The 21,156-nt window shown below is 38.8% G+C and overlaps 1 protein-coding gene across 2 annotated transcripts in view; it reads right to left on the bottom strand.

The window, feature by feature from the left end:
• Positions 1 to 378: 378 nt before the first annotated feature.
• The window catches only part of LOC136856722 (UDP-glycosyltransferase UGT5), a 45,666-nt gene continuing 24,888 nt past the window's right edge, over positions 379 to 21,156 (bottom strand). For both annotated transcript variants that reach the window (XM_067134795.2, XM_067134796.2), the window contains exons 4-5: positions 4,642 to 4,861; positions 379 to 1,187 (exon numbers count right to left, since the gene is read on the bottom strand). In XM_067134795.2, the coding sequence (XP_066990896.2) occupies positions 893 to 1,187; positions 4,642 to 4,861 (515 nt within the window). In that variant the 3' untranslated portion in view covers positions 379 to 892. The remainder of the gene's footprint in view (positions 1,188 to 4,641; positions 4,862 to 21,156) is intronic.

Raw genomic sequence — 21,156 nt, forward strand, 5'->3', positions numbered from 1 at the left:
CCTTTCGCCAGGATGGACAAACAGACGGGCAAGCAGAAACGAAAGCTAAAAACCACTGGTACAGTCTTGAGTTGACCTAAAACGGATATTGCCGGGCTGAGTGGCTCAGACGGTTGAGGCGCTGGCCTTCTGACCCCAACTTGGCAGGTTCGATCCTGGCTCAGTCCGGTGGTATTTGAAGGTGCTCAAATACTTCAGCCTCGTGTCGGTCGATTTACGGGCACGTAAAAGAACTCCTGCGGGACTAAATTCGGGCACCTCGGCGTCTCCGAAAACCGTAAAAGAATAGTTAGTGGGACGTAAAACAAATAACATTAATTATTAAAACGGATAAATATCTGAAAAACTGACAAAATGAATGAAATTACAGACAGCGACTCCCTATAACTTTATTTATATAGATAATGTTCCTGTATAGTTATAAGATGAAGTTGTAACAGGTTTGGATTAATACAGTTTAAATGTAATTTTTAATTCATTGGATTCCAATAATAGCGCTGCCCTCACAGCACTGAAGGGATATTTCAGGATGTGGTGACCCCATTTACATTTATACCCGCACACAAAACGCGCTGTAAATAACAAATTTATCTTTCTTTTCCTTTGTTTAACTGCGGCGAGCTATTATTTCTTTAAATTTTGTAGTATTCAGGATCTTTCTGGTCACTTGTAAATTCAGGCATATTAAAATATTAAAGAGGGTGCCAAAATCACTTTGCAAATTTTATCACAGTCTGTACATTTGAAATCTTTTTTGAACTACAGATGATTCATTAACCATAGTTTTCTGAATGTAACTTCACCATGTTCACAAAATATATAAAAATCACTCTCGAAATTTTTGTCACCTTCTATAATACTATTTGAGACCTATGTAGATTTAAAATTCCAACTAAGCTTTCTTTTTAGAAACACCTTTCTCGTCCTCTTCAGAAGCAAAGATAAACCTTGCTGTTCTCTTACACATGAACCACATAAGGACCAACAGAGAAACTAGACCTAATGTAATCACTGCTATGACATCTAGTAACAAGTATTGGTACATGGGCATGTCCACTGCTGCGGAACGAAGATGCGCTCCACCACCATGTCTAATGACGTATTCCGTCCAGAAGATGGCGGTCTCTAGAGCTGATTGTGGTCGATCACGGAAGCGTTCAGAGATCAATTTTGCTGTTCTCTTGTAGCTGCGAACATACAGAAATAAGGTTTATTTAGAAATAATTTCCAGAATAGTCCAATTAATGTTTAAATAATGACTTGGGTATTTTAGTCGGTCACCGTAGGATAATGTTAATTCGAGTTTATCGCAATAGTATACAATGATAAAAATACTCCTTAGATAGAAAGAAAAAATATGGACATGAGAGATTAGATAGAAATCGCTAGCAATTAGAAAAGAAACACAATGTACAAGAAGATAAAGAATACAATTGAGCTTGAAGTTTTACGTCACTGCTGATATAGTGTTTATCGCCATAAAACCTCTAGTTTCACGTGGAAATCAAACCACAGGGATCTGCCTTATTAATTCAAAAATCCCACATGCTGAGGCCAAGATTCGAACTGCTGCCGCTTAAATAAGAATCAAGTGAAATTTGTACTCAGCTATCAAGTCCCATGTAACATGATAAGCAATAGTGTTTTTCACTAAAAGAGAGAAGAGGCGCTACATGTTTCAGTGTAGTGTAGTTATCATCATAAGACCGAGAGAGACAACTTACAATTATTGTACAACAGGAATTGTTAAATAATTTTTAAGTGCCATTTCTACTGCTCTATGTTCAGTATTATAGTTTATGTATGTTTCATATATTTATTTAATTGTTTGTTTGTTTAAATTGGTATGCAAGCCGCATAGCCCCTATTGCAACCAACCTGCTGAAATTTCTCATTTATACTAAATACAATATTTTCTAAAACTACGACAAAGAAAAATGCATTACCATTATAGACCGTTTTGCCTTTCCGTGGTCATTATAATTAAACCATTAAAAACTAAGTCCAACCATCGTCGACCTGGCTTCGGACTACTTCTGTTATCCTCTATGGACGAGTCCAGTATTATCCTAGAAAACCTATAACTTCTCTCGACCCCACCACGGAAGCCGATTTATACATACACAGAACTATGCAAACATAGAGATGTTTTGTCCAAGAACTCACATTAAAATAATAGAGAATACCTTTGATCGCAACAGTGAGCGTACTGCATTAGCTTTGCTGGACATTCATTCAATTTCACTTAGTATATTACCGTCTTGGGAGAATACTCAACCGAAGTACTTAAAATAGTCCACCTGTTTTAGTTTCGCATTCCCGAACCAGTGTTCATTCCTCTTAAGTGTTTTCCCTCTCGATCTGACTTCAGTCCTGGAAATACCCGCTACACCTCTTTTCAAACTCGAAAATATTATATTGCAGGCTTTCAACACAGTCTGCCATTATGACCAAGTCGCCGCCGTAGGCCGTACTACTTACTTCATTCCCGCCCAATTGAATCCTTCCCTGTCATTTTACCTCTTTCAGTAAATGATCTGTGTATCCGAAGAAAAGCGAAGGTGAAAGATTACAGCCTTTGAACTATTTTGAACCAAGAACTCGTTCTAACATAAATATATTGTAACTGCATCCTGATTATCAACATAAACTATTTTGATTGCCAGTATATACATACCCGCGATCCCATAATTCCCCAGCACGTCTAACATCTTTTCCTTTAGTACTCTGGCATGTGCCTTCTCTAGATCTGAGAAAATAAACGTAACTGTTGTGCTTTGCGAATAAATAAATAAATAAATAAATAAATAAATAAATAAATAAATAAATAAATAAATATGGCGTAGGGTCGTGGCCACCCCATCGCCCAGTGAGAAACCACTGCAATCAGCCACCCGAGTACTGGCGGGAAAACCATAACCTTTTGGGTTAGAAGGAAATGCCTACCTACAGCCACGAACATCTCGAGGCACCTCTCGATCTCAGCAAGCGAGTTGTATTTTCGTGATCATTCACAAAATATCACCACTAGTTTTATTTTCAACTTGTAACCCTAGCATGATGGAACACACGCTACAAATGCAACTACCCCAGGCCCCGGACGTAGGTCCGGTTTCTTCCGATCGTGGGATTCTGGCGTATCGGGAACATCATGCTTCAGAGAAGGATCGGAACTTTTCAAAATCTATTCCTTGGTACTATCAACATCAACACACTGCTGAAAACTGGAAAGCTTAAACAACTAACCGACGCCCTGGACAAATTTGTTATTCAAATCCTAGCGATCCAAGAAACCAGATTTCAAGATGAGAACCACTTTGACTCTGTAAACTTCGGGATATTTAAGGGTAAACCTGCCATAAATATCAAAGGGAATTTATCAATACTTGCGACGGCCATTGTAGTAAGGAATACCATCTTAGATTCAGGCATAACGAATAAATAAATAAATAAATAAATAAATAAATAAATAAATAAATAAATAAATAAATAAATAAATAAATAAATAAATAAATAAATAAATAAATAAATAAATAAATATCTTGCTGTATTTTATACCTATGTAGGGTAGAGAGTAAATGACCGAGAATGAGAAACGCTAGCATGCTCGCAGTTTTAGGTGATTGTCGTGATTCGATCCACAGAACCTGCATTTTTACGTGGAATCCGCAACACAGAGACGATAATTCTCATTTCGAAAGTCCCATATGCATTGACTACACCGGTGAGAAGTCACTGACGAAAGATCTCACTAAGCATGCAGATCCCAAAATATTGTTTTACCCTATCTTTCAAATTCTTGAGTGCTTTGGCGTACTGTCGAGGGTATTAGAAGCTTTGAGCAGCGCATTGCGCCGTTCACTTTGAACAATGCTTTTAAGGTTCCAATATATATTTCCTTGTCATTTCTTCCCCACAACCCAAGTGATAATTTATTTCTCCCTGCTGTGAAGCTTCTCCCACGTGGAGGTGTTTGCTCTTGCCTAACGCCCATCGTTGCGTGGCCAGCGTATTATAATCCATATTCTGATTTTCAGCCATATAATAACAAAGTGAAATGTTATAACGGACAGTTCCAATGGGTGAGTTAATTTTATATGGTAGATTCAGAGTACACTACCGGAGGTCTTTAAAATATCCAAATCGAGTGAGCCGTGCGGTTAGGGTCACGTATCTGTAGGCCTATATTCGGGACATGGGGGTTTCGAATCCCATCGTCAGCAGCCCTGGAGGTGATTTCCGTTGTTACCCATTTTCATTAAGTTTACGGCCACTACCTTCCACAAACCTTGGATGTGTTACTGCGACGTTAAACTACCGGCAAAATATATATTAAAATATCCAACAATAATATGACATGAAGTTCCGTCCTTCAGAATTCAGCTACGGTTCCCCCGCCGGGATCAGATTAATGAACTTCGGATAATAAGTCGGACCGGCTACCTTTGATCTAGGTAGATAAATTTTCACTAAGTTCTGGTAGCTCAACATGTTACAAGGATTCCTTGAACACGTACAATTCACGGCCGGTTCAAGCAATATAAAATATAATACAAGAAGCTTTTTACATTACGTTCGATTATTCTTGAAATAAGAACTACCAACAATGAAGTAAAAACAGTAGTGCAGTGTACGACATACCTTGGATCCTCCAGAATCGATTTAAGTGCGAAGTAAACTGTATCCTTTGTAATGTCTTCGTAATCAACTTTTCTTGCAATGCCAATATTTGAGAGATATTCTACATTTTGCATCTGGTCGAAAAACATTGGGATGCCCACTACAGGTACTCCAGCATATACAGATTCCAGTGAGCCCATAAGACCTCCATGGGATATGAACACTCGTACGTTCGGATGGACTGAAAAAAAAGATATTAAATGTTTTCTAAAATATGTAATGCATGGAGAAAAATAATCAGTTTGGTAAGATTAGATCTTAGGTCCTATGACGATAAGAGCACGATCGAACCGAAATTGTCATGTTACCTCAAAATATTCGGAAATCATACTTAATATATTGAAAGATATGGAATATAGAAAATAAATATTTTTAAAACATTTTGAATATATGGTGGAAAATATTTAGTTCGGAAACAAAGAAAGAAAGAAAGAAAGAAAGAAAGAAAGAAAGAAAGAAAGAAAGAAGGAAGGAAAGAAACATGAAGATTTAGGCATGTGCTATTACTGAACAGTTCTAAAGGTGAGATCGGCAGATCGAATTTTATATGAACTATTGATTTGAATTGTTGAGAAAAAAACAACGATTTGGTGAAATCCAGCCAGAAGAAGACACAGAATTATAGAAGAATTCTTCAGAGAACCAAGAATTGCTCAGTTCGTTTTTGAGAGTGGTACATTGGGTAAGAACTATAAGGAGGAGATCAAGGCTTCATACGATATACAAATTTGAGTAGTTGAAAGCTGCAGTCATTATGTAGAAATGAACAGGGTAACGCAGTACACGATGGCAGGAGCACTGCATCAAATGAGTCAGTGGACTGATGACTCAAACCGCAAGTGCGTGAGCAATAATATTGTTGTATGTAGGTTGAAAGAAAATATCGAGAAACCTTATATATCCCATATATGTGGCATGAACCGCCTATTTTGAACACTTATCTGGATCACTTTAGCAGCTTCGATTTAAGTAAGACTTGTTCAGTCGTTTTTAAGAGAAGTACCGGGCTAGTTGGCCGTGCGCGTAGAGGCGCGCGGCTGTGAGCTTGCATCCGGGAGATAGTAGGTTCGAATCCCACTATCGGCAGCCCTGAAAATGGTTTTCCGTGGTTTCACATTTTCACACCAGGCAAATGATGGGGCTGTATCTTAATTAAGGCCACGGCCGCTTCCTTCCAACTCCTAGGCCTTTTCTATCCCATCGTCGCCATAAGACGCGACGTAAAGCCCCTAGCAAAAAGAAAACTTAAGAGAAGTGCATTGGGTAAGAACGGTAGCAGGTGACAAAAGCTTCATTACGACATAGAGATTAAGGTAGCTATAAGAGGCAGTAGTTATGTGTTAATGGAAATATTAGTGCAATATAGGGTCGCAAGAGCACTGCAACAACTCACTGTGGAATGGTGACCAAAACTGCAACAGCATGAGCAACTTGTTGAATGTAAAGGAAAATATCGGGAAGTCGTATATATCGTACATATGTGGCATAATCGGCCTATTCTGAACACTCGTCTGAATCACCTTAGCAGCTTATATCACGCTGACTTGAACTGCGTGAGTAAGTCTTGGTAATCATCAGTAGATATTATTAAGTGCTCTAGGTTAAGACTGGTTAAGTGTAAGAAACGGAGTACATCCCTAACTTTGCCAGAACAAATAGAACATATTATTATTATTATTATTGTTATTATTATTATTATTATTATTATTATTATTATTATTATTATTATTATTATTATTATTATTATTTGTATCAATTTAGGAAGGCTCGGCTTGTGCCGGTAACATAATGGGCTGACTCGGCCTAAGCAAGGAGTCACCCTCTTGATTATGAAACTACAGGTACATAATTATTATTATTATTATTATTATTATTATTATTATTATTATTATTATTAAAACTACATTTTGTTAAAACTAGGCTATCAATCTATCCGTGAATGAATTAAAATGAAAAATGAAAACCTGCAACCTGTTTTCCAGTCATTAACCGGGTCAGGGATGTAATGAATGAAACATATATAGGCTGTTATTACAATGGGGTCGCCACTCCCAAGGTGATTTATTAATGAGTGATAAATGCTTTGAAATGATAATGGACAGTGTTGCTAGAATGAAAGATGACAGGGAAAACCGGAGTACCCGGAGAAAAACCTGTCCCGCCTCCACTTTGTCCAGCACAAATCTCACATGGAGTGATCGGGATTTGAACCAGAGTACCCAGCGGTAAGAGGCTGACGCGCTTCCGTCTGAGCCACGGAGGCTCCGCGAATGAATCTTATAAATAAAATTGTAGGGTGTCCGCTGTCCGTGATTTCGTTTGTTTTGCCAATTTTTCAGATACTTATGCGTTTTAGGTCAATCGAGACCGAATCGTTGATTTTACTTTTCGTGTCTGTCTGTTTGTTTGTTTGTTTGTCTGTTCCACCATCACGGCAAAACGGCTGGATAGATTTTAACCAAACTTCATATTTGGAGTATACTCACCCCGATGAAGGTTTCTATATGCATTTCATTTTAAAATATTTGATTAGACGGGGGGTTTATAGGAAGCCCCGAACGGTTTTCCTCCATTTTCTCTTATACTATTGATTTCCTGTAAACTCCGTGGACTGTATGTGAAACGTCTCTTCATTATAAACAACTTTCGTTCTGTTTATAATTTACCTTACTATACAAATGACGGAGAAATTTACTATTTTCTGCGGGTTTATAGGAAGCCCCGAACGGTTTTCCTCCATTTTCTCTTATACTATTGATTTCCTGTAAACTCCGTGGACTGTATGTGAAACGTCTCTTCATTATAAACAACTTTCGTTCTGTTTATAATTTACCTTACTATACAAATGACGGAGAAATTTACTATTTTCTGCGGGTATCATGGTCTGTGTATGTGACCGACAGACCGACAACGAACCTATATGTTACCATGGCAACGTCTCTGCTTGCCAGCAGGGAAGGAACGTATTACAATTTTCCTCATCATACATTTAAATTCATGGTTGTTCCTTGGGTAGAAGGCAAGAGAGGGTGTCAATCGGCCATTCTGCGGGATATTGGCAGAATATCGTTGGAGTTTATAACCGTCCTCGAACAGCTTAAGTAATAACACCATTAGTCATCTTATCTGTTGACCTAAGAATGCCTGAGCCTAAATTTCTCATCTGTTACATCTTTCTTACATCCATTACTCACACTAGCATAATTTATTGAGGGGCATTTTATCTATATATATAAAATAAGAGCTTTGTCTGTACATTGCTCAGAATTTGAAAAGAATGGCATTTCTGTATCGGTCATATCCACCGTAAAAAAATGCACTTTTTACGTTTCCGTAATTTCTGTCTGTCTGTCTGTCTGTCTGTCTGTCTGTCTGTCTGTCTGTCTGTCTGTCTGTCTGTCTGTACACGCATCACTAGAAAACGGCTAAAGAGAATGTAATACAAATCGGTATGCAAATGCGGGGAATAAGTCGCTACAATCTAAGCCATAAATAATTTTATTCACGCTGATAGAAATGGTAGTTTAGGGGAAGGCCTAAAATTTAATTTTCAATTATTTATGTCATTAGTGGTCCTATCTTAACAAAAATTGGTATGCAAAGTCGCTACAATCTGGATTATAAATATTTTTATATTTACACTGAGTGAAATGGTGTTTAGGGGGAGGCCTGAAAAGCAATTCTTAAATATTTACGTCATTAGTGGTCCTATCTCAAAGAAAACTGGTATACAAAGTCGGAGAATTAGCCACTACAATATAGGCTGTATATCATTTTATTCATGCTGAATTAAATGGTAGTTTAAGGGAAGGCCTTAAATTTAATTCTCAAATATTTGTGTTATTAGTGGTCCTATCGATAAATACTACATAACCAAAGTTATACAGAATGATATTTCCGCCCATTTATGCCTTATACATTTTTACGGTACCGGCTATGATAACACAGATATTCATAAATTTGTATTTTATTTGCTAAGTCCACATCGACGCCGAGCCACGAGAAATTGGGGTAACAGAATTTAATGAAAATCGGTATATAGAGTCGGGGAATAAGAAACTACAGTCTAAGCTATAAACAATTTTATTCAATCTGGATGAAATTGTAGTTTACCGGGCGAGTTGGCCGTGCGGTTAGAGGCGTACGACTGTGAGCTTGCACTCGGGAGATAGTGGGTTCGAATCCCACTGTCGGCAGCCCTGAAGATGGTTTTACGTGGTTTCCCATTTTCACACCAGGCAAATGCTGGGGCTGTCTGTACCTTAATTAATGCCACGGCCGCTTCCTTCCAACTCCAAGGCCTTTCCTATTACATCGCCGCCATAAGACCTCTCTGTGTCGGTGTGACGTAAAGCCACCAGCAAAAAAAAAAAAAAAATTCAAGAAATATAATTTAGGGGAAGGCGCCTAAAATTTAAATACGTATGTTTTTGGTCCTATAGAAAAGTACTACATAACAAAACTTACCGAGTATACAATTTCCGATCATTTATGTGTTATTCAGTTTTACCGTACTGACTATGATGAGTGGTATTTCAGATTCGGAAGGAAACTAAATGTGAGGGCCTACAATATCGAAAGCGCATAACATTGATCAACAATAACATTACATTGACCATTGTTTGTTGTGATGTTATTTGTTTCTTATGCTGCCTCTCAACTCCGATAGATGGGATTACTGCCGCGTACCGACGATAACAGCCTGACTGAATATTGGCGGGAAATAGAAGGGAGTTAGAAAACTTTCTTCTTTAGCATGCCATTTCTCTGGTCCAAACATTTTCTGATACAGCTGGTACGTAACACACTGGTTCTTCATAGTATTCCAGATATTCGATCCCTACTCTGACGCGCTGTTTTGAATGACCAGTGTGCATACTTAGGGCAGAGGCTGACTTAGTAGTAGTAGTAGTAGTAGTAGTAGTATGGCCTGGTCTAGAATAACAATTTAGGCATATTCCGAATTATAGCACCACAATCTATATATATAAAAAGAGTTTTGTCTGTACATTCCTCAGAATTTAAAAAGGATGGTATTTCTGTATCAGTCGTGCCCACAGTAACAAGGAAATGCACTTTCTACTTTTCCGTAATTTCCGTCTGTCTGTCTGTCTGTCTATCTGTCTTCTGTCTGTCTGTATGTACACGCATCACGAGGAAACGGCTGAAGAGAATTTAATGGAAATCGGTATATAAAGTCGGGTAATAAGTCACTACTATCTAGGCCATAAATAATTTTATTCACGCTGGCTGAAATGGTAGCTTAGGGGAAGGCCTAAAATTTAATTCTCAATTATTTGTTATTAATAGTAATATCTTAACAAAAATCGGTAGGGGAAGTCGAGGAATAAGTCGCTACAATCTAGGCCGTAATTAATTATATTCACGCTGAGAAAAATTATAGTTTAGGGGAATGCCTACAATGGAATTCTCAAATATTTATGTTATTAGTGGTCCTATCTTAATGAAAATCGGTATGCAAAGTCGAGGAATAAGTCGCTATAATCTAGGCCATAAGTAACGTTATTCACTCTGAATGAAATGGTAGTTTAGGGGTAGGCCTAAAATTAAATTCCGAAATAATTGTTATAAGTGGTAGTATCGATAAAAACTACATAATATTTTAGTTATGTAGTATTATATTTCCGATCATTTATGTATTATACATTTTTACTATAGCGGCTATGATCAGAGAATTCATGAATTTGGATTTTCGTTACCAAGTCCTTATCAGCGCCGAGTCACGAGAAAATGGGTAAACAGGATTTAATGAAAATCGGTATGTAAATTCGGAGAATGAGGGATTACAGTCTACACTATAAATAATTTTATAAGACGCCCTAATAACACAGAGTCGAAAGAAAACTAAGTGTGAAGGCCTACAATATAGAAAGCTCATAAAATTGATCAACAATAACATTACATTGACCATTGTTTGTTGTGATGTACTTTGTTTTCTGTTGCCACTCATCTCCGATACATAGGGTTACTGCTGCGTACCGAGTAGTTTTTAAATTTGCCTTACGTCGCACCGACACAGTTAGGTCTCATGGCGATGATGGGATAGGAAAGAGCTATGAAAGTGAAGGAAGCAACCTTGGCAGCATTTGCCAGTTGTGAAAACGGAAATGCACGGAATAACATCTTCAGGGCTGCCGAGAGTGGGGTTCGAATCCACTATGTCCTGGATGCAAGCTCAGAAATGCGCGCCCCTAACCACACGGCCAACTCGTCCAGTCGTACGTGAGTAAAAGTCTCCCTAAATATTGGCGAGAAGTAGTTGTGGAATTAGGTTAACTTTCTTCTTTAGCATGCCATTCCTGTTTCATAAATTTCCCGATACTACTGGCACGTAACACACTGGTTCATCATAGCATTAGAGCTATTCAATCCCTACTCTGAGGCACTGACTGGAATGAGAATTGTGCATATGTAACGGAATATTGGCAGAGGAGTGTTTACGGCTGTCTGTGACCTGGTCATTCCAGCACTGGAACTTTGGGCTGTTAGATCGGCACCGTAGAACGGTTCATTAAAAGTGAGAAAATGTGTAGTTTTTCATTTGATGGAGTATTTTATGTGACAACATTGCTTTTAATCGCTACATCCCTACTGACGTTTTTGTAATGACTTATGTTGACTTCAGTTAGGAAAACCACAAAGTCAGTCTTTCTGAGAATCCCGTAGCGAAGCACGGGTACATCAGCTAGTTTTCCTATAAATTCGCTTGGTATTTACATATTTGACGTCATCCGGCTGTCCTCAGTTTTAATCCATTCTCTATTAATTTCAACATTCTTTACTGAATTATTTTCTTCCTTAATTACACCGTATGTATGCGAGTGCTATTTCCGAAAGCTTGACACTCTTTCCTTTGAGGAAATATTCTAAGCTATGCAAATGTATAACTTTCGGCCCCGGAAAATATCGAAATATGGATGTAATTTTAACGACGGTGCACATCTTCGTTTCGGGATAATTGGTGGCTAATCTGTAAGTCTTATCACAAATCAGAAAGCACAATCGCCTTTCATTTTGGAGAGATCTACAACTTTGGTCCTGTGACTTTTTATCGCATTTCTATTCCTTATACGTTAATTAGAGTTGTATTTCTCGATTTCAATTTAATTTTGTACTTTCACACGTATATGTTAACATTAATTTGGCACACTTAGAGGAAAGATAGAATAATTACATTCGGCACGCACATTGGCATGATTCTATCTGTCACATGAGTATCACAAATATAAAGTACTATGCGAAAATGTACAAAAATTCACACCCCATGATTCTAACTCAATCTAACCCATAAATATAGAAGATACGGGAAGATATCATGGGACCAACCATGTAAAACACTGAAAGAGGCGTCTAATGGTGAGGTCCGTTTGCAGATATGTCGCAGAGTTTCAAAGCAATAACTCTCGAAATATAGGTCTGCCATTCTAGAGCGTGTCTGTACATTGACTATTTTGGCTACATTTCTGTACAGTTATCCGTTTCAGGTGTAATAATGACCATCTGCATATTTCTGGCTTTGGTGTCTGTTTTTCTGTTTGTCTGTTTGTCTGTTTGTCTAAAACTTGGAAACTACTGGATATATTTCCACCAAAATTTATATTTAGAATCCACCTGTCCTTAAGTAGGTTTCAGGGCAAATATTGTTTCTAAATCCATGAAATTACTGGGGGGTTTATACGAAACCGAAACCGTGATTTTGCACTCCCACAAAATATACACAACCAAACTTAATAGAAATCTACCTGCCTTAATGGAAATTAATTTTTAAACCTTTTTTCTCATGTGCATCATTTCGGTAAGAGGATTTTTTTTTGCTAGTTGCTTTACGTCGCACCGACACAGATATGTCTTATGGCGACGATGGGACAGGAAAGGGCTAGGAGTGGGAAGGAAGCGGCCGTGGCCTTAATTAAGGTACAGCCCCAGCATTTGCCTGGTGTGAAAATGGGAAACCACGGAAAACCATTTTCAGGGCTGCCGACAGTGGGGTTCGAACCTACTATCTCCCGAATACTGGATACTGGCCGCACTTAAGCGACTGCAGCTATCGAGCTCGGTGGTAAGAGGATTTATAAGGGAGATATCATTATTCGGACTTAACTTAAGAACGGGCGCGTGTTGAGCGTATTTCTTACAACTTGAAAACTATTGAGGATATTTGAACCAAACTTTATATTTAGCATTCACCTTTCCAAAGATAGATTTTAAAGGTCAATAACATTTCCTGTTCCTGGAATGGACTGGCGGTTTATAGGGAACCGAAATGGTGAATTTACTCTTCCACAATATATACAGTACATGACCAACCTGACTGGAAATAGACCAAATTTGTTGGAAATCCTTTCTAAAACTTTTTTATGTGCATTTTTTCAACAGAAAGATTAATAAGGGAGATATCATGAATGGTCGGTTTTGCAGGGTACGTGCAGCAGACATAGACCAAAAGGTTTTGTACGTGGAGCACATTCCTTTTCTATCTACATAAGTAAAATCCTAACGACTGTGTGCCTGTATATTGACTATTTTGGCGAAATGTTCGCACAGCTACGCGTTTAAGGGATAATAATAACAACCATCTGCATAATTTTTTGGTTTAGTTTCCTGAAAGTCCTAATTTTAACCCTCCTCGCCCAAAATCCACATTGCGGCATAATTTGCCAGACGATCAAGAAAACAGAAATTTGGCAAAATTATACGTTTTAGCCTGTAACGGACAGAACATTTCCAAGAGCTTTAAATTTTTCACTTTTTTCCCCGAAGAATATCGAAATATGGAGCCAATTTTAATGATGGTGCAGATCTTCGCGAAGTTCTATCACATAAGGGAAGGCACAATCTCCATTGAATTTGGAGTGATCTACAACCTTGGTCTTACGAATTTTTGTTGTATCTGTACCTCTTTTACGTTTGATTTTTGTCTATTTCTCGATGTTAAGTAAATTTGGACTTTTCGCATGCTTAATTAATACTTTCAATCACTTATAAGATAGAATCATCAAACCCTACACGAAAATTGGCCCACCCAGTAGCCATATGTGAGCCAAATGCCATGTATGCAGCGGTCACATAATTATCTGAAAAGTAATGCAATGTGAGATAATCTTACAAAAATTTTACCCTATTCAACGTTTCTAACTCAATCTGACCCATGAATAGATCAGATATCATACGACCAGCCATTTATGCCGCTAAATCTGACGTCTTATGACACAATACTTTGTCGATATGACGTACCGCTTTGCAGCAGTCAATCTGTAAATGAAGGTCTGCAAAATTCTAAGCATGCATATACCTTCGTATGTCGATCTATACCATGTTGCTCACGAACGCCGTACTTTATACTTATAAATGTCCCGCAATCATAAGTGATGACCAACTGATTTTAACGGGGGAAATACTGCCAGCGGGCAGGTTACGTCAGAATATGAAGAGATAAGAAACAGAGTCACACTCGCAGCATGTTACTCAGCGCTGGCGGTCGAATGCACCCCTTGTACTAGTAAACATGGTTTTCGACCGCATAGTTCCAAGCTGGTGTGTGCTACATCCACACTATATTTGCTATCTGCATATCGGCAGTAGCTAGTGTGATCAGCAGCGGTGAATACACATACATTATTTTAATCTAGACAATCTGTTCGGAATGCAACAGAAGCTCCAAACAGACGTATGCCTTCTACATACGTACTTCACCGAACAGTATTAGTTTTTGTTTCATACATGCAACTCTTCCATCGAGTGGAATGTCTACACGTGTATAAATTAAGAAGTTATTAAATTTCCTTGTCTGCATCTTTGGCGTGTTTACAAACAGTAGCGGCGATTTTTGGAGTAAGCATTACATGTTTTTTCCACTTTAACCAGCTGGAACTAGGAATTATTAAAAAAAAAGCTATTTGTACAAGCATTGTTGTCTTATCTGCTAATTCTTTCCTTTATTTTTTAATTATTAACATAATTATTGGCGGAAATATGCACAAAATGCCGTTCGTCGCGGCTAAATGATTTGTATAGCGCTACGGCACGTAGTGGAGACTTTACATGTGCTGTGAGGAAGGTTAGTGGGGGTATATATTATCCTGACAAGGTCGTGGACACTTAGTCATAATTCACCCGCACGCCGCGCGCATCCACCAGTCTGGCACTCTCATTTAGTACCAATTACTTCTTAGTGTGTATTCAAATACTTTTTTTTGCTAATAGTTTTACGTCGCATCGACACAGGTAGGTCTTATGGCGACGATGGGATAGGAAAGGCCTAGGAATGGAAAGGAAGCGGCCGTGGGCTTAATTAAGGTACATCCCCAGCATTTGCCTGGTGTAAAAATGGGAAACCACGGAAAACCATCTTCAGGGCTGCCGACAGTGGGGTTCGAACCCACTATCTCCCGAATACTGGATACTGGCCGCACTTAAGCGACTGCAGCTATCGAGCTCGGTATATTCAAATACTAATTGATTTTAATTGCATAATCATGCCGTACGTCTATCTAATTGTACCGGGCGAGCTGGGCGTGTGGTTAGGGGCGCGCAAATGTGAGCTTGCATGCGGGAGATAGTCGTTTCGAATCCCACTGTCGGCAGCCCTGAAGATGGATTTCGGTGGTCTCCCATTTTCACACCAGGCAAGTCTACCTTATTTAAGGCCGCGGGCTCTTCCTTTCTACGCGTAGCCCTTTCCTGTTTCATCGTTGCCATAAGTCGTATCCGTGTCCCGGCGACATAAAGTCAATTGTAAAAAAAATTTTTTAATGAAATTTCAACGGGAGATAATACCAACTTTACTTTCACCGGACTAAATTCTTTCGTTTGTGTTATTTTATTTATTATGTAAATGTAATTAACCTGCCCCGCGGTTTATTTGTAATAATACCTCTTTGAGATTGTGATTGAACGCTTTATACTAAAATTTTCACCAGGTCTCACAAATAAACCACGGGGTAGATTAAATAGATTTGCTTAACAAATAACTCAAAACAAATAATCCGGCCCAGTGAAAGGAACGTTGGTATTATCTCCCGTTGAAATTACAATTACAATTGAATTTATTTTACAATTAGCTTTACGTCCGCCTATGTTGTGTAGTGGTTAGTTTGATTAGCTGCCACATCGGAGGCCCGGGTTCGATTCCCGGCTCTGCCACGAAGTTTCGAAAAGTGGTACGAGGGCTGGAACGGGTCTACTCAGTCTCGGAAGGTCGACTGGGTAGAGGTGGGTTCGATTGCCACCTCAGCCTTCCTCGAAGTGGTTTTCCGTGGTTTCCCACTTCTCCTCCAGGCAAACGCCGGGATGGTCCCTAACTTAAGGCCACGGCCGCTTCCTTCTCTCTTAGTTGTCTAACCCTTCCAAACTTCTCATTCCCCCACCAAGGTCCCTGTTCAGCATAGCAGGTGAGGCCGCCTGGGCGAGGTACTGGTCATCGTCCTCAGTTATATACCGACCCAATGTCTCACCCTCCAGGACACTGACCTTGAGGCAGTAGAAGTGGGATCCATCGCTGAGTCCAAGGTATAATCAACCCTGTAGGGTAAGCGGATTAAGAAGAAGAAGAATTGGCTTTACGTCGCACCAACACAGATACGACTTACGGCGACGATGAGACAGGAAAGGGCTACGCGTGGAAAGGAAGAGGTCGTGGCCTTAATTACGGTACAGTTCTAGCGCTTGCCTGGTGTGAAAATGGGAAACCACGGAAAACCACCTTCAGGCCTGTCGACAGTAGGATTCGAAACCACTATCTCCCGAGTGCAAGCTCACAGCTGCGCACCCCTAACCCCACGGCCTGGTCGTCCGGTGCAATTAAACAGAAGCACGGCATGATTATGCAATTAAAATAATTTAGTATTTGAATACACTCTAAGAAAATAACAGAAAATAACAGAATTAGCAGATAAGACAACAAGGTTTGTACAAATAGCTCATTTTAATAATTCCTAGCTCCAGCTGGTTAAAATGGAAAAAAAATGTATACTCCAAAAATTGCCGCTACTGTTTGTAAACACGCCAAAGATGCAGAAAAGGAAATTTAATATCTTATTAATTTACTAGCTGATGTACCCATGCTTCGCTACGGGATTCTCAGAAAGACTGACTTTGTGGTTTTCCTAACTGAAGTCAACATAGGTCATTACAAAAACGTCAGTAGGAATGTAGCGATTAAAAGCAATGTTGTCACATAAAATACTCGATCAAATGAAAAACTACACATTTTCTCACTTTTAACGAACCGTTCTACGGTGCCGATCTAACAGTCCAAAGTTCCAGTGCTGGAATGGCCAGGCCACAGACAGCCGTAAACACTCCTCTGCCAATATTCCGTTACATATGCACAATTCTCATTCCAGTCAGTGCCTCAGAGTAGGGATTGAATAGCTCTAATGCTATGATGAACCAGTGTGTTACGTGCCAGTAGTATTGGCAAATTTATGAAACAGGAATGGCATGCTAAAGAAGAAAGTTAACGTAATTCCACAACTACTTCTCGCCAATATTTAGGCAGACTGTTACTCTCGTACGACTGGACGAGTTGGCCGTGTGGTTAGGGGCGCGCAGCTCTGAGCTTGCATCCGGGAGATAGTGGATTCGAACTCCACTCTCGGCAGCCCTGAAGATGTTATTCCGTGGATTCCCATTTTCACACATGGCAAATGCTGCCAAGGTTGCTTCCTTCACTTTCATAGCTCTTTCCTATCTCATCGTCGCCATGAGACCTAACTGTGTCGGTGCGACGTAAGGCAAATTAAAAAATATACTCGGTACGCAGCAGTAACCCTATGTATCGGAGATGAGTGGCAACAGAAAACAAAGCACATCACAACAAACAATGGTCAATGTAATGTTATTGTTGATCAATTTTATGAGCTTACTATATTGTAGGCCTTCACACTTCGTTTTCTTTCGACTCTGTGATATTAGGGCGTCTTATAAAATTATTTATAGTGTAGACTGTAATCCCTCATTCTCCGAATTTACATACCGATTTTCATTAAATCCTGTTTACCCATTTTCTCGTGACTCGGCGCTGATACGGACTTGGTAACGAAAATCCAAATTCATGAATATCTCTGATCATAGCCGCTATAGTAAAAATTTATAATACATAAATGATCGGAAATATAATACTAAATAACTAATATATTATGTAGTCTTTATAGATACGACCACTAAAAACAATTATTTCGGGATTAAATTTAAGGCCTACCCCTAAACTACCATTTCATTCAGTGTGAATAACATTACTTATGGCCTAGATTATAGCGACTTATTCCTCGACTTTGGATACCGATTTTCATTAAGATAGGACCACTAATAACATAAATATTTGAGAATTCCATTGTAGGCATTCCCCTAAACTATAATTTTTCTCAGCGTGAATATAATTAATTACGGCCTAGATTGTAGCGACTTATTCCTCGACTTCCCCTACCGATTTTTGTTAAGATACGACTATTAATAACAAATATTTGAGAATTAAATTTTAGGCCTTCCCCTAAGCTACCATTTCAGCCAGCGTGAATAAAATTATTTATGGCCTAGATAGTAGTGACTTATTACCCGACTTTGTATACCGATTTCCATTAAATTCTCTTCAGCCGTTTCCTCGTGATGCGTGTACACACAGACAGACAGACAGACAGACAGACAGACAGACAGACAGACAGACAGACAGACAGACAGACAGACAGACGGAAATTACGCAAAAGTAGAAAGTGCATTTCCTTGTTACTGTGGGCACGACTGACACAGAAATACCATCCTTTTTAAATTCTGAGCAATGTACAGACAAAACTCTTATTTTATATACAGACTAGCAAGATACCCGTGCTTCGCTACGGTATTATACTGAAATTTATATTTGAATGCTTATTGTTTTGTATATAATCCGCCGAAATTTCCGATCTAACTCTTTCTGAGAGAATCCGTCAAAATTCGCGATCTGACTCGTTTGCTAATAGATTACACCAAGTTTCCTCCCATTTTTCAATCTTTCTTTCCAGCAATCGATTTCGTACTTCCCGGGCTAGGTCCAGGTATTCCACCCGGCCACTTGGGTCCCTAAATATTTGCCATCTTTTCCTATAAGCATTTTTAATATGGAACAAATCCTTCAGGAGATCCGGCGTGGTGCCGTCTTGGGTGCCTTGGCGGTACTGAACCCGCGGCCGGACTGCATTCTTAGTCATTAGCCGCCCAGGAACCGTTTCCAGCGCGGTCCGCACATTGGACGACGGTCCATAACATTATTATTATTATTATTATTATTATTATTATTATTATTATTATTATTATTATTATTATTATTATTATTATTATTATTATTATTATTATTATTATTATTACTATAGATCTTCTGAACCCAACAGCAATATGCAAGACCGCTACTTGGCGGTAAATTACATCTGCTGCCATTGTCATTGTTGAGAATGTGACCAGCACCATTGTCGCGCGTAGGCAAGTGTGCGGGATTTCTGGCCATACGAATGAAATACTTCCGTACATTATTGACCTTATTATAGAGGTGAAAAATTGGACGGTCAATCTCATTCCTATCGTTTATTTCAAATGTGTTTAAATGTTTATTTATATGGCAGGAGAATCTACTGTAATCTAAGAACTTTCTACGAAGGAAAAGATGGCTCTTGAAAACGAACCCAGGAGAGATTAAAAATGATCCGTTTATGATCAGAAAAAGTAAATCGAAAATCTACAGCCTGTTTCCAGTCATTCGACAGGGTCAGGAATGGAATAAATAAAGCCCCCATCCAGCGGCGACAATAGGAATAGTGCCGGCAGCCGAAACCTGTCGTACTCCTCTGGGGCAATGATTAATGGATGACAAATGAAATGAAATTATATTGGACAGTGTTGCTGGAATGAATGATGGCAGGGAAAACCGGAGTATCCGGAGAAAAACCTGTCCCGCCTCCGTTTTGTCCAGCACGAATGTCACATGGAGAGACCGGGACTTGAACCACGGAACCCAGCTGTGAGAGGCCGGCGCGCTGCCCCCTGAGCAACGGATGCTCCTTATAAATACATTATGAACAGTAAAATCAATTGGTCTCACCTCCTTTTACAACCCACCGCCGTTATGTTTATTTACCCCCCCCCCCCAAAAAAAAATTAAAAGAAGGCGTGTTTCTTTATGTTTAAAGGAGATTCCAAACACCAATGTTTACGTCTATTACCTTCAGTTTTGAGATTAAAATAAATCACCTTTTTTCACTTTCACACTCCTCCCCTCCCCAAACCCTAAGTGAATTTTCCGGCAAAGAATACTTGTTTCTTTAATAGTAAAGGATCTTCTAAATACCAATTATCACGACTGTAACTTCTTCAGGTTTGGATTTATGTGTCCTCATGAAAGGAATTCAACTCCTTTTCACTCCCGCCCCCAAGATGTCCCCCCCCCCCCTAAAACGGGAGGAGATCCAAATACCAATTTTCACGTCTGTAGGCCCTAACAATTTTAGTTTTTATCAGATGTAAGTATTCTCATAAAATTAAGTCAATTAATTATTCAATTCTTTCACCTCCCCCTCCCCCCCTACTTCATTCGTTGGATTTTCCGAGAATACGCTTTTCTTCACTTTTAAAGCAGATTCCAAATATCAAATTTCACGTATGTAACATCTTCATTTTTGAGATAACAATAGCCTGATTAAAATAATTCAACACCATTTTCAGTCACTTCTACCCCCCCCCCCACCCCTCCAACCAAGTGGCATTTCCGAAAACTAAAAATACACGTTTATTTATTTTTAATAGGGATAAAAATACCATTTTTCACTTCTGTAACATGTTAAGTTTTTTGAGATATACTGTATAAATTCTCATTTTAAAATTTCACCCTCTTTTGAGTTCTCCGTAAGAGGAGTTTCCAAAAACAAATCGCCTTTGTTTCTTTACATTTACAGGAGATTCCAAATATCACTTTTTACGTCTGTAACATTCTGCGTTTCTCAGATATTCTGTAGATATATTCTTTCAAAAAATTCACCCCAATATGTCACTCCTGTTTAACCGCCATTGATTGGATTTTCCAAAAGCAAAAAAATCCGTATTTCTTTATTTAAGGAATTCCCATATACAAATTTTCAGTTCTGTAATATCTTCAGTTTCTGAGATATATGTATCCTCATTAAAGGCATTCAACCCATTATTCCTCCCTTTACACCCCTCCTATTAGGATTTACAGAAAACAAAAAAAAACGTGTTCCTTTATTTTTAAAGGAGATTCTAAATATCACTTTTTCATGTGCAAACGTTTAACGTTTTGAGATACAGATACACTCATTTTAAAAATCCACCCCTTTTCACCCCCCCCCCCCCTATATTTGGATTTTCCAAAAGCAAAAAAAAAAAATGTTTCTTTATATTTAAAGGAGATCGCAAATACCAACATTCAGGTCTGTAATATCTTCAGTTTCTGAGATTTAGGTATCCTCATTAAAG

This window comes from Anabrus simplex, chromosome 1 (assembly GCF_040414725.1).
Source record: "Anabrus simplex isolate iqAnaSimp1 chromosome 1, ASM4041472v1, whole genome shotgun sequence".
NCBI lineage: Eukaryota > Metazoa > Arthropoda > Insecta > Orthoptera > Tettigoniidae > Anabrus > Anabrus simplex.